General features: G+C 40.0%; 1 protein-coding gene across 3 annotated transcripts in view; it reads right to left on the minus strand.

Moving 5' to 3' along the window:
* Window positions 1-13,412, minus strand: part of cacnb2a (calcium channel, voltage-dependent, beta 2a) — a 94,458-nt gene that overhangs the window by 18,673 nt on the left and 62,373 nt on the right. For all 3 annotated transcript variants that reach the window (XM_034706208.1, XM_034706206.1, XM_034706207.1), the window contains one exon: window positions 9,629-9,748. In XM_034706208.1, coding sequence (XP_034562099.1) covers window positions 9,629-9,748 — 120 coding nt within the window. The remainder of the gene's footprint in view (window positions 1-9,628; window positions 9,749-13,412) is intronic.

The following is a 13,412-nucleotide window of genomic DNA, read 5'->3' on the forward strand; positions in this document are numbered from 1 at the left end:
TATGTTGCGGGTCAAATTGACCCTTTTAAAAGTCTATTTTAGGTAATATATGTATTCCAAACCAGCTAAATTGCAGCATAAAAATCTGGGCAGCAAATGACCGAAAACGAGTTGTGTTAATTTATCAACATCACTTCATAAAAATAAAAATATTCAAAATTTAAAATAAATTAAACAAAAATCTAAGTCGTGTAAAAGTATTATATTTATATTTAGGGCTTTCCAATGTACATGAAAAAAAAAGGAAATTAATTTTAATGAAAAATGAGTGAGTTATTCTCATTGAACCATGATCTGTGAAAATTAAAGAACACCAATGGACTAAATCTTGATTTAAATGGTTAGTAATGGAGTTAAAAATTAGATTAAAACAAATGTGTATTCGGATTTCTTGGGGTTGTGACACTTTTGGATAATTGAATATGCCCCGGGTCAAATTGACCCAGGAACATTAATGCTGTTCCTGAGAAACAAAGATAACAGGAGGGTTAAAAAACTATACTGGACTATAACATTTAAATACATCTAGAAGCTGTTACATCAGCTGTTCTCACCAACAAATGACTGCTTTTGACAATTAATTCAAGAACTGCTGCCACCTAAAAGATGTCGATATCAACCATCACGTCAGTAGATCCCCTGACTTCACATTTGCAGTTTTGTTAGCCCGATCTTACTGCTTTTGTTTCCTAAAATTGATTTATTGTATTCAGAGCGATGCATGAGCATGCACATGGCGTATTATAAACCTCACAGTCTCAAGAAGAGCCTTCAATGCTCATTGTTCGAGGATTTTACAGGGAATTATTTCAGTTTTTGAGATTTTCTCCTCTTCAAAACAAACAAACCTGGAGATTAAAACTGATTTAATACTTCATAAATAAAATGTTGTGCATTTCCACCTCTTTTCAGCTGATACAGCACATTAAGGGACGCTACAAGCTGCCAACTTCATTTAGTGTTGAACGGCCGCTTCTTTTTATCATGGAGCTCTCTGACAGTGTTTACAAAAATACACAGAAGCAACCTTGTAATCATTTGAAAATACACTCTTCATCCTCAAGAAGGAAGGCAATATTATCATTTATTCAATGTTGCAGTGCTAGCTTCATGATTCTTCTGTCATGAAAGATGTTGTTAGGTCAATTGTTCTGTCTCACATTGAGTACTGTCAGCTTGTCTTGTCAAGTGCTGCTGAAAAACATCTAAAAAAAACTTCAAGTTGTACAAAATAGAGCAGCCAGATTGGCTCTTAACTGTTCTTTTCATACTAATGTGCTTGAGATGCATAAAAGATTATATTGGCTAACTGTGGAGGCTAATTTAAAATCACGTCTCATGTCATTTATACAAACTGTTATATGGAATAACACACCACAGCTCTTTTGTGATAGACTCAAATATTCTGGTTTTAATCATAGGTATACGACACGCCATATGAGCACTGCTTATGTGCTAACACCAAGTCCTAGAACTAACTGTATGATGAAGTCTGTTCTTTTTAGAGGTTCCTCTGCCTGGAATCAACTCCCCACCAACATGATAATGATCAAAAACAGATTTTCTTTTAAAAAGTCACTTAAACAAATGCTGATGAATTCCTCATAGACGTTTTATGTAATCACTGTTTTGAAAGTCTTTGTTTTATTAATTTTTGGTGCCATGTGTTTGTGACAATTTTGTTTTTGTTTCCATTATTTTGTAGTTTAATGCTACTCATCATTTATTTGCTCAGATACTTGGTTTATTTTTCATTTTCATTCTTGATTTTTATAATTGGCTGCTATTGCATCTTTGTTTTATGGATAATGTGTGATTTTAAATAATTGTTTTTCTTTGTTTTGTTTTGTTGTGTGGACCCAAGGGAGACTAGCAACCACAATGTGGACGCTAATGGGGATCGTAATAAATAAAGAAATAAAGAAATTATGATATTTTAACTCCCTTTTTTCTTGCTTTTGAGCTGCTAAATGTTCTGCTTCTTACTCCACTCCACTGTCACTGCTTTCACAGAGCTGTTTTTGGTTGCAGCAGGCAGCTGTTTAAATACTACATAAAGGTAGTGACTAGCTGCTGAACAAAGTGGAGCATTGAGCTGCTTAAGTCCCCTAGGAGGTGGTTGAGACCAAAACGAAGCAGGTAAATATTGAATTTATATCAGATGGACTTATGTGTGGCTGACATGATTCAAACATTGCGCCTCATTTGTTTAATTTTATATATAACAAGATGCCATATTGACCTATCGGGTGATATTTTAATTCCGTGTTCATGATGTATTTCTGCTGCCCCCAAGTGGCCTAAAAACTCAGCAACAACAGGTTTGAACCAAGCCGCAACCTCCGGTCTCAAACTATGAAGCCCATGCTGAAGTGTTATAAACTGCAATACATTGAGAATCCGCTTGAGGCTGGCTGCAGAAACACCGGAAACCACATAGACACCAATTCAAAAAAGATCTTTGCAGCATTAATAAACATGATTACAGCCTGGTTCAAAAAACAGCTTGGCTCTACGCAGCTAATTTCTCTATCGGCACACACTCTATACGGGGGGGGAATTTTTTTCTAACACGATAGTTCAGAAGATATTAAGATTACAAGTTTTTGCCCAAATAAGGACATGACTGACTTGACTCCCGGACGGGAACACATAGCTGTTGGCTAGGAGGCTCAAACTCCGCCCCTTTACGTCACACTCTGCTGATTTGCGCATTTCCAATATGGCTGCTGCCGTCGATTTCAAAACAGCACTCAGGAACAGATGGGTGAGGTCATAGATACTACGTCCATTATTTATACAGTCTATGGTTTAAACTCACAGTACAAGATTAAATAACTGTTAAGGATTAAATCACATTTGTCACGCAGCACTTTCCTTTTCACCTTCAACCTTCAACAACAGAAGAGAGGAGCGGGATTGATTGGATTTGCTTGGATCTGAATGATACTTGTGGTTTTTCAAACCCGCAGCGGTGCTCAGTGAGGCTTAGTACTACGAGAGTATAATTCATCAGCAGCCCCAAGGAGAGGTGGCACACTCCTTCATCAAGGCTTCCACTGTCCACTCGTGCCTTATTGAAATACAACAGGTGTGAAGTAAATAATATGATAAAATATGAGGGATTATGGAAATAATACATTAGTGAAATCCTCCTGGAATCATTTCCTCACATGAGGACAGGAATGTAAATATTCCATAGAGTGATGATTGTGCTCGGAGTGTGTGCATGTGTGTGTTGAAATCCCCATGTGTGTGGTGCAGGGGCTCATAGAGGGCAGAGTGTCCTTGGTGTTTGCATGCAGTGAGTCACATGCCTGCATGAAGGTACGAGGTCCATTAGTACATGTATGTACGCTGCACTTTCTTGCTTCTCCTATGGACCGCTGCCCCCTTTCCTCCCTCCCAGCTGCTCTCTCTTCTCCCCTTTATCCATCATGGCTGCCTGGCAGGTGAGGTGTTCTACAAGCTGAATGACATCTTTGAAACCCGTTGGCAATAACACACATACACGTCCTACATGCCACCTTGTATCCCAGGTGACAACGGGAGTGAACATAATGGTGCCTTAGACACTGCTGTATATTATCTGCACATCTCTGAGCCTTCTACTGCTTGATTTGCTCTTACGTAACACATGCCTTCATTATGGATGTGATATCGACCGCAGTGAAGGGGGGAGATGGACGGACAAGGGAGGCAGGGAGTAGAGACCAGGTAAGAAGCGTGAGGAGGAGAGGAAAGTGAAGGAGGAGAGGAGATAAAGGGGCAGAAAAAGAAGTGAAGGACTGAAGCAAAAGAAAAGATAAGACAGGTAACCCACACCAGAGAAGCCCTCTCTGTAACCGGGAACCCTGGGAGGCAGTGCCATGGACAACATCCAATTAAAACCACAGGACGGGCGTCACAATATCTCATCACACCATGAATATTTCAGTCGATAAAACCTCCCAGTCGTCTCTGTGCTGTACTTACACTGACTGAGTAAACACTTGCCTGCGCTGTTGCAGACCAGCCATGGAGCACGCCACGGCCTCTCCATTAGCAGCACACACAAGGATCTCAAAGCTACAAATCAAGACTCCCACATTGTTTTCACCTTGAATGTTGTTGATCGATTTGAAATGAATTGTCTTTGGCTGCATGAACTGGCCTCAGGCTGTAGTGAGTGTCTGTTTAGTGTATTATTATATGATTTAAAGGGTGCTGTAACCTTCCTTTAATTAATGTGGGAAGATATTTCTGTAATGATCTAAGGTTGCTCTTGTTCCAAGAGGAGTAATGGTGAGATTTATTTTGTTTTCTATCATACATCAAGCTCTCCATTGCCACTGTTGAGAGAAACCTTCTACCGTGAATAGATGGATGTTAAACAGGAGAGGTACCACTTCAATCAGTTTCCATTAGAGAGACGTAACGAGTGTGTATGATTGTCAGAATGGACAGAGTAAGAAAAGATTAACTATAACCCCGTCTATATCAACCTTCTGCTCCAACACAGCTTCACCATCACTCTGCATTCCTACCGCACAACAGCTCAATACCGGTGTCCCAGTGTGAGATATCATAGAAAGAAATGGTTTTAAAAGTAGAGACTAATGCACACCAATCACAATAAAATGTAGATAAATAAACAACAAAGGGAAATAGTTAAGAAAGAAGTAAATAAAAGATAAAACATGACTAGTTGAGACAATTAAAAAAAGGTAAAGATACAAGTCTAAGATAAATAAAAACACTAAAAATAGCAATACAAATTAGTAATTAGATAGTAAAAATGTCATTAAAATGAATGAAACAAAGTTCTTTTTAAGTGAATAAGTGAAGCTTTTCTGGCAGAGTTCATCCCGAGCAAATCAACAGGTCTGTCCATAAGAGGTCATTGTGTATCCACTATTATTGTTTCTTTTTCACAATTGCTGGGAAATTTAAGTTATCAGAGAAGTGTGGACACTATAATGGATGAGCAAAATCTGATTCATGGTGTATGACCTTACCTTCTTTGGAATCTTATTCCAGGATGGCTGATGTTGTGTTTTTTCTGTGTTTTTTTCTGGACTCAAAACAAACAAAATTGGAAGGACTTTTGTTTTTACTTTTACTCAAGTTGCTATACTGTTGTATCTACCTGTCCATTCCAAATAAAGATACAATTTAATAAATAAATAAACAAATAAACAAACAAACAAACAAATTAATTAATTAATAAAGAAATAAACAAATACATAAATGAATGAATGAATGAATGAATGAATGAATGAATGAATGATTAAATAAATAAATGAATAAATGAATGATTTTTTTTCGGGGGGGGGGGGGGCTTTTTGCCTTTATTTGTTAGGACAGCTGAAGAGAGACAGGAAATGTGGGGAGTAGAGAGCGGGGGGAAGACATGCAGGAAATGGTCGACCGGCCGGGAATCGAACCGACGACCCCTGCGACGAGGACTGTAGCCTCTGTATGCAGTGCGCTTAGACCGCTAGTCCACCAGTGTCCCATAAATGAATGAATGAATGAATGAATGAATAAATAAATAAATATAAATAATATTAAAATGATAAATTAAAAGATGTTAAGGAAGTTATGGTTAGAGGTAATAAGGGGTTGTTACCTCTAAGTTATTAACTAAAGCAAAACAGCAACGGTTTTCCCAGGCAACTTTCGCTTATTGCAATAGTTAAACTCATGTAAAAATACATGTGATATTTAGTGCCCAATTATCAAATTATAACCATAGACTGTTTAAACACTGATGTAGTCAATGTGACATCTCCTGTTAGTTTCTGAAGAGGTGTTATGAAGACCAACCGTGGCTACAAAGTGGAACCCCCGAAGAAAGAGCACTGGTTTGAAATCATTCAAGATATCTATGTAATGGAAACGCTGACGTACCAACTAAAGCTCAGAGGACATACCCACGACAAGAACTGGAGGGAATGGACCACATACACGGAAAGTGAGAACAACAAATAACTGAACTGTTTTGAAGTGACTAAGAGGGAGGACTTGCATACTAGAAATGCCCCTGAAAATGTTTATGTTTTGTACTATAATTGTTTCCTAAAATGAAAATAAATAAAAATAAAGTATAAAAAAAAGAAGACCAACCATGGCGGTCGCCTTATTAGAAATGCTGAATCAACGTCAACAAAGGTAAAGAAGTGGAGCTGAGGCGGCTTTAAGCATCCTGGAAAACAACATCAATGCGCTCTCCTGTCAGTCAACAGCCAGGCCCCTAACTATGCAAAATTAAGTACAACTCCTCGTCTTTATGTGACCTTAATGGATGCATTATATTTAAAAAAAAAATCCCCCGCATACAGTGTAGTTTCCATGGAGCAGGCTGTAAACATGTTTATTTCTGCTGTAAAAATGAGCTTCTTAATGTGGACTCTAATAAGGTCTTGGCTCTTGGAGCCAGCTTCAAGTAGACACTTGAGGAACTTCAGTTTTTTTGCACTTCCTATTTGGCCTCATTTTTCCCCAACATCAGTGGCTGCTCGATTATAACGCAATGTGAACTGACTGATATCTGTGGTATGTTTGGGAAGTCATTATGAATAACTGCTCTTAAATACTCACAGTCAGAGAGTCTGTGCTTCCCCTGACCCTGGCTGGCTCTCTCTCTCTGTGGTGGCCAGACCACTGAGGAGCTATTTTCACTGGTCATTCGTCATGTAAAATGCCAACAGGGGTGATCCATGCCAGGTTATCTCTAAACCCAACTTATCTTTTTAATTAGCGAGCGAAAGAGGATGGCTCTGGAAAATAACAACATAGATCTGCTGGAACGATCCGTCATTGCCATCTAAGAGCAACCCCGAGTCCCAGAGCGGGAGGTAAATGTCTGCTAGAATGGATGGATCGCCACAAGCTTAGTGCACACGGCTAATGAGCGCTAGCTGTTATAGACGCTAAACACCCAGTCAGACAATAAACCAATTTTTCAGACACTTAGTCGCTTGAATAAATACTCAAAAGAGGAACTCAATGGGCTTTCTGAGGAGCCACAAAAGAACAGATTGTGCACAGAAGACACAAATGATGTCAAAGATTTTAAACCTGCCTGTGATTCCAGTGATTCCGTGGAAACCAGCTCTGATTGCAATTCCTGTACTGTAAAGGAAAGCCTGCTCTGCTCTGTCGTCCGTGTGTGTTTGTTTATATGCTGCTAATTGTGGCCCTGAGCAGAGCAGAGCAGGAGGAAGCTCAGCTTTGATAAACAGAAGCACTGAGCCCTCTGAGGCCCCTAACCTCTCACATCAGAGGTCCCTGACAGGCCTTTTTTTCATCTTCGAAACCAGCGGAAATCAGATCTGATGCTCTGACTCTCTCAAAGTCACCTGGTGTGGGCTGCAGCAATGTTATTGAGAATATGGTAATAATGTTTCCGTTAGTCTAAAAAAAACGAGCCCAAGAAGGAAGCAGACACAGTTTTTCATTTTCCAATAACAAACTAACCAGTGTAAAGTTTATATTACCACGTGAGTGATGTTTGACATCAGCAGCCCAAGCATAATAAACCAGATTTTGTTTGTGCAAACACAATTCTATTCTTGTGGTGTCTCATTGACATGACTCATTCTCTTGCCACTAATGCTAACCATCTCAACAAAATGCCTGACCCACTTATTCTCCACTGAACATAAATCTTTCACCTGAAAACGAAGTCCAGAAAGGTGTCCGAACACCCAAACGAACAATCTGAGGTGTAATCACACCGAGCTGTTTTCTACAATGAGGTCTAACAAAGCTGTTATTGTTAGATCTCTCATTTTGAAGTCCAAAAATACTTGCACTGCAAACTTTTAACGCTATTTTTTGCTGCGCGTCTTTTGATCAAACTTGTCTCCAACAGTCAATGTGTCTGATAGCGAGAGTCTGTCAGGTTCTGCCGGGGACATTATGTCATGGCCTGCAGTTCACCTCTACAGACATGTAGCTAAACATTGAAGAGGTGTTGACAGCGTACATTAGAGGGTGACACGGGAGTGGATTTTCACTCCTGTCCCATCCCACTCCCACAGAAAAAAAACCTTGTCCCGTCCCAATCCCGGGCCAAAAAAAAATTCTGTCCACCTGTCAAAGTGTGGTTAGAAAAAACGGTAAAACTCTCTCATATGGAGAGAATTCGGCTCTCACTTTCAAATAATCTAGGGCAATATGGCAAGACTTGGGTTCCCCTTCTTCAATATATTCAATATATTGAAAAAACAAACTAAACTAATTATGATATAACATTAATCCTTTGGAGTGGCAGGAAGTAAAGTCCCGACAGGGTGGGTGGGTGTGGTGGAGGTGGGAAGGGGTGGGAGGTTTTGAGTATCATTTTTCCTCTATGTTGTTGTTGTTGTTTTTCTTTCAGTGTTACTCACTACATCTGTTGACTTGTATGTTTGTTTGTTATTTTTGTTTTGCTTCATTTAATTGAGAACGAGGAAAATATCTGTAACCTTGAATGATTTATTATTGCTACCTCAATAAAAAACATTCAAACGAAAATAAATAAATGAAAAAAAATCCTGTCCCGTCCCACTCCCGGTAAAATGACTCCCACTCCCATCCTGCTCTCATTCAGAATGACCCCCGCTCCTGTACCGCTCCTATTTTTTCTCCTTATTTTAGTCTTTAGGTAATACATACCTCAACAAACAAAAGTGCATAAATATAAATAAAAATAAAAATACAACTAAACTTAATAATGAGTGATTCTGACCGTGCCGATGTCATGCCTTTTACTGCTGACACACATGGACACCTTTATGAGCCGGGGTTTACAGAGGAAATGACGATTTAATGCACCGGAGGAAAAAAAAGGAGAAATATCACAGCTAAACTGGAGAGCAGGAGAGATTCACACGTTACCTGGTGGTGCAGGTGTGTCAACTGAGAGCTAATGTTTAGAGTTTACACACAATGAAACCGATACAACTTCTTGCTGTCACAAGTAAGACTTAACAACAGTCCCTAGACCTTCCCGCTCTCATCTGCTCCGGTTAACTTTTTATCCTGTACCGTTCCAATCACGTGATTAATAGCAAATTTGACTCCCATCCCGCGGGAATCCCGTGACCCGTGGGATACCCGAAGAAAATGTCAGCCTCTAGTGTATATGAAGAAGCAATGGGTGACCAGTTGGGACTGCAGGCAGGCCAGTTTAGCACCTGAACTCTTCTACTAAGGAGCCATACTGTTGTAATACATGCAGAATGTGGTTTCAGATCCCCTTGCTTAGCATATATTGTTCCGAATTAGTGCCTTCCCAGATATGTGAGCTACCCATGTCATGGGCATCCCCATACCATCAAAAGTACCTTCACCTGCTGCCCTGTTTTTGTGCCTATAATCAGCTGAGACAAGGGGATGTAATGACATCAAACAACAGAACCCTCTGCTGTTCAAGCATTGTATCACAATTCATTTTTCATCTCACTAGTTGGACTATCCCTTAAAGTGAACACATGTAGTCCTCTTCTCAAATTGCCTCTCTTCTGTAGCTCCTTCTGACCCATTTTCTAAATATCCCTGACACATCAGTCAGAGGCTTAAAGAGGGTATTTTTCAGAAGGTAAGAACTGGCTGCTATGACCTGAGTTGACCTAAGAGCTGCTGAGTTTTGGGTACCAACCTTGGCCTTGTCAAGCTGTGCCTGAGCCTGTCTTTCTGCCTCTCTGCGCACTGCCTCCTTATCCTCCTCCAGGGACACATCGGAGTCTGATGGACGGCTGGTGTAGGAGTCGGCCGAACCCTGCGGAGACACAAACACAAACATTTCAGCCACATGCAAACACGAACACTCAACTTCTTCCCTTTTGTTAACCCTCTTAGTAATAGTGACAGGTGTCTGAGGAGCGTCAGGGCCTCACAGCATCTTGAGGACCAAAATTTGTTTTGTGCTGCCCTCGCTCTTCAAAGAAACGTTCAACTTTGAAGTTGAGCATCTGATGTGCAACTTACAAAATGTGCAAACACGCCCACACGGACTGAAGTGTGAAGCTCTGATCATCAAAGGAATCTCAGTTGATTTCATGAAATAATGAACACAGAGGCTGTATTGAATACAAAGTAATCCCACTATCGCTGTAACATCTTGAGGAAATCACAAGAGTCGACTGAGTCTGAAGCAAATTATGGACACTTCCTCTTTTTTTCTGAGAAAGGATGCCAAAGGACACAAACAGTCCTCCGTAAAAACACATCACCAGCAGCTGATCTCCTGTCCTTTACTCTCTCTGTCATCTGCTTTCCTGCAAATCTGTTGTGATTCTTCTGTGACAAACACTGCAGGACATGTGTGGAAATCACACAATAGAACTATGAGACAAGCTGTCTCACACTCATACCAAAACACACCAGCATTATCATTTACACCTCTTCTTAGTTGAACTTTAATGCCGCTGTTACACAGATGATGGTGTTAACAATGAGTTTTTAATGAACTGAGGCAGACAGCAGTTACTACAGAACACGTGAGGCTGAAAACAAACAAACAGTTAGATGTTTTCAGGCTGATGGGATAAACTGTAACCAATGGAAAGCATGTGATGTCTTCAGTTTATGACCTTGTAGAGCAATCAATTTACAAATAAGACCTAAAAATGACACCCTGACTTTTGGACGACAACGTGTAGAAACCTTGTATCTCCAAAAACACTACTTTCCAAGAAGTAAAAAACAAAAACAGTTTTTCCTTGTAACTTTTTTTTAATACGATCCTCTTATTATTTAGAAAGCCTACTGACAGACATAAAGGAAGATCAATAACACTGATTAATGGAAATCAATTGAAAAGATTTGATATGGAGATACAAGGTTTCCATCTGACAGCCACAGGAGAAAATAGTATCATTAGCAAAGAAAGTTCATCTTAAAGCTGCTGTTGGTAGGAATGGTGTAAAAAACGTTACTTTTTTTCTGCTGGGTTTGGAGAAAAGGTCATAATACCCATCGGTACTCATCAGTAAGTGGAGTAATTTGAGACTATTGTGAAATCTCTGGGCTTTCCAGTGCCTTTGTTTCAAGCAATGTTATTATTCCCCTCGTTCCCGTTATGACGGACCAATCATAGCTAATCTCCAATCCTCTGTCCTGATTGGTTAAGGGGCGGCCCCTACTACCTCCTGCGATTGGTTATGAGTCCGGCACTATCATGACTGCACACGCCGATCAGTGTTGGGGGGCTAAGAGGAAAGCTGGTTGGGAGGGATAGTGTTGACATTCAAAGTCCCTCTCTCTGAACAGATGTTTACTCTGTGACTACCAACAGTAGCTTTAAGGCTCCATCCATATTTAAATTCAACTGTCTTTGTAAACTCAAATGTAATACATTAAAATGAGATTTTACGTAGCTTAAACAAAACCCACTTTGAGTTCTACAAGCCCAGATTGAAGTTACTACTTGTAGTTATCAGAGCTAGGTTTGTTAGCCAGCTGCTAACATGAGCGCCTTTGCTAAATGTCCAAACAGGGAAATGACCCATTTGTATTCAAGCAGCAGTTGAAGAGCTGTTTGAATACTGCAGTAGTAGCTTCAGTGTCTACTTTTTAAAATGTCTTTAAGCAAAGGAAACACTAATCAATCATCTGTGAAAGCAACATTTAAAGCTATTTCAGTGTTCAAACTATTTTTCCAGAATTGTTCTCTTTTTTCACCAGCTGTCCCAGGAAAATAAAAATCTCTCCTGTGACACAATTTGTCCCGCTTTTGGGGGAAAATGCAAAAACCTCATTTGATTTCCTTTGTTCCGTAGTCTAGAGAGGTCCCCCGTGCTTCTGTGGCTATTTAAAATTATCTCTGTTTTCTTCCCATCTATGCGTACGTCACACGCGTGCGCCCTAGCGCTCAAAGCGGCTCAAGCAGGGAGGGAAACTTGACTGAAGAGAGACAGCGAGCTGAATTGACTGACGTACTCCACGCTGAGGTCTTCTTTTCACCAACTTTTGGCGTCTTCATTTGAAATGGGAGGACTGACAAAGAAGGAGATGGAGCAAATACATGCAAACCACCAGCATGAAAAAAATGATGTACTAGTCACAATCCTGAGTGGGTGACACTGTCAGGGTTAGTTTGAATGGGTACAGCCCAGGGAGACAATTTTTCCACCACATGCGTTTTGTGTCCAGCGAAAATCTCCATAAAATATGAAGGGAAAAATGCATTGGAAATTCAAGCAAAAACAAAAAAGCATCAAGCTGTGGTATCAAACAAGCAAAAACAGTCAGCCATTGCAACTTTTATGACCAAAACAGCTTCACCAGAAGAAGACAAGATTGCAGCGGCAGAGCTTACCAGTGTCCTATGTCCGAATTGTATCTTCATTTGGTCAGTCTGAACTGGTAATAGTGGCCGAGCCCTCCGCCCCAAACAATTGGTCGAGTGTCCCTTTTTTTCTCACAGATCTAATGTGGCAACCTTAGTTCAAACTCCCCCTGCCTATATGATCCAGAGGCTAAAACATGGACGTAGTCTCAGTGACATCACCCTTTTGTTTTTGTATGTGTATGGTGGCTGCCATAATGGAAATGTTTGACTTTAACTAATGTGTGGCTAAGTTAGAACACAGCAAAGAGATGTTAAGGCTGTAGCCTAGCTGCCTGGCAATCAGCCACGACAACATGCCCTCCTGTCAGTCAAACCAGTCCTTCCCCTAATGATGTGTAATTATGTGTACTTGTCAGCCTTAGTATTATCAAAATGAGTTCTTCAAATCTCCACCTTTCTCCATTCGTCATGAATAAGGGAAGAAGGTAAAGAGACCTAAATATGTCACAATGGGTAAAAATTAGCACTTTATTATGGACGCTCAAGAGGTTTCTATTTTTTAGAGCTAGCCTAAAGTCAAAGGAAATCCTTTCTTCTTCATTTTTCCTAGCCTGGATGTTGCCGCTTGATACAAAGAGTGCTTTATGCAGTTTTGATAACACATGGTAGATTATAGCTGGCACAGTTTCAATGTGACCACAGAAAAATAAGGGGACGTGTCTGTGAGGGGAAGAGTTTGTTTGTTTGCAAGTGTGTCATAGAACAAATGCAGGCTCTTTTGTTTTCACCATCTTTGTTTGGTGTCTTTGAAATGAATGATTTCGATGTATAAATCTATAAACATAAACATTTATAGTACACACATTTATATGATCAGTAAAATGATTTGCATTCATATCAATAAAACAGTTGAAGAAAGGTTTTTTATTCTCGACAGGCAAAAATAGGAAGTAACTATATTTAGGCTCTGAAGGGAAGCACTCAGAGCTACTGCTTACTAAAATAATTTGACAGTTTCATTGATGGATGCTCGACAAAACGTGACCCCAGCCTTACATATCAGTTTCAGTTAAGTACCAATCAAGGACTCAAAAAGAAGGGGGTCTTAAGTGAAGGCAGTGTGAGCCTTATCCTCACCTGCACGCTACTA

Source organism: Notolabrus celidotus, chromosome 17, assembly GCF_009762535.1.
Source record: "Notolabrus celidotus isolate fNotCel1 chromosome 17, fNotCel1.pri, whole genome shotgun sequence".
Lineage (NCBI taxonomy): Eukaryota > Metazoa > Chordata > Actinopteri > Labriformes > Labridae > Notolabrus > Notolabrus celidotus.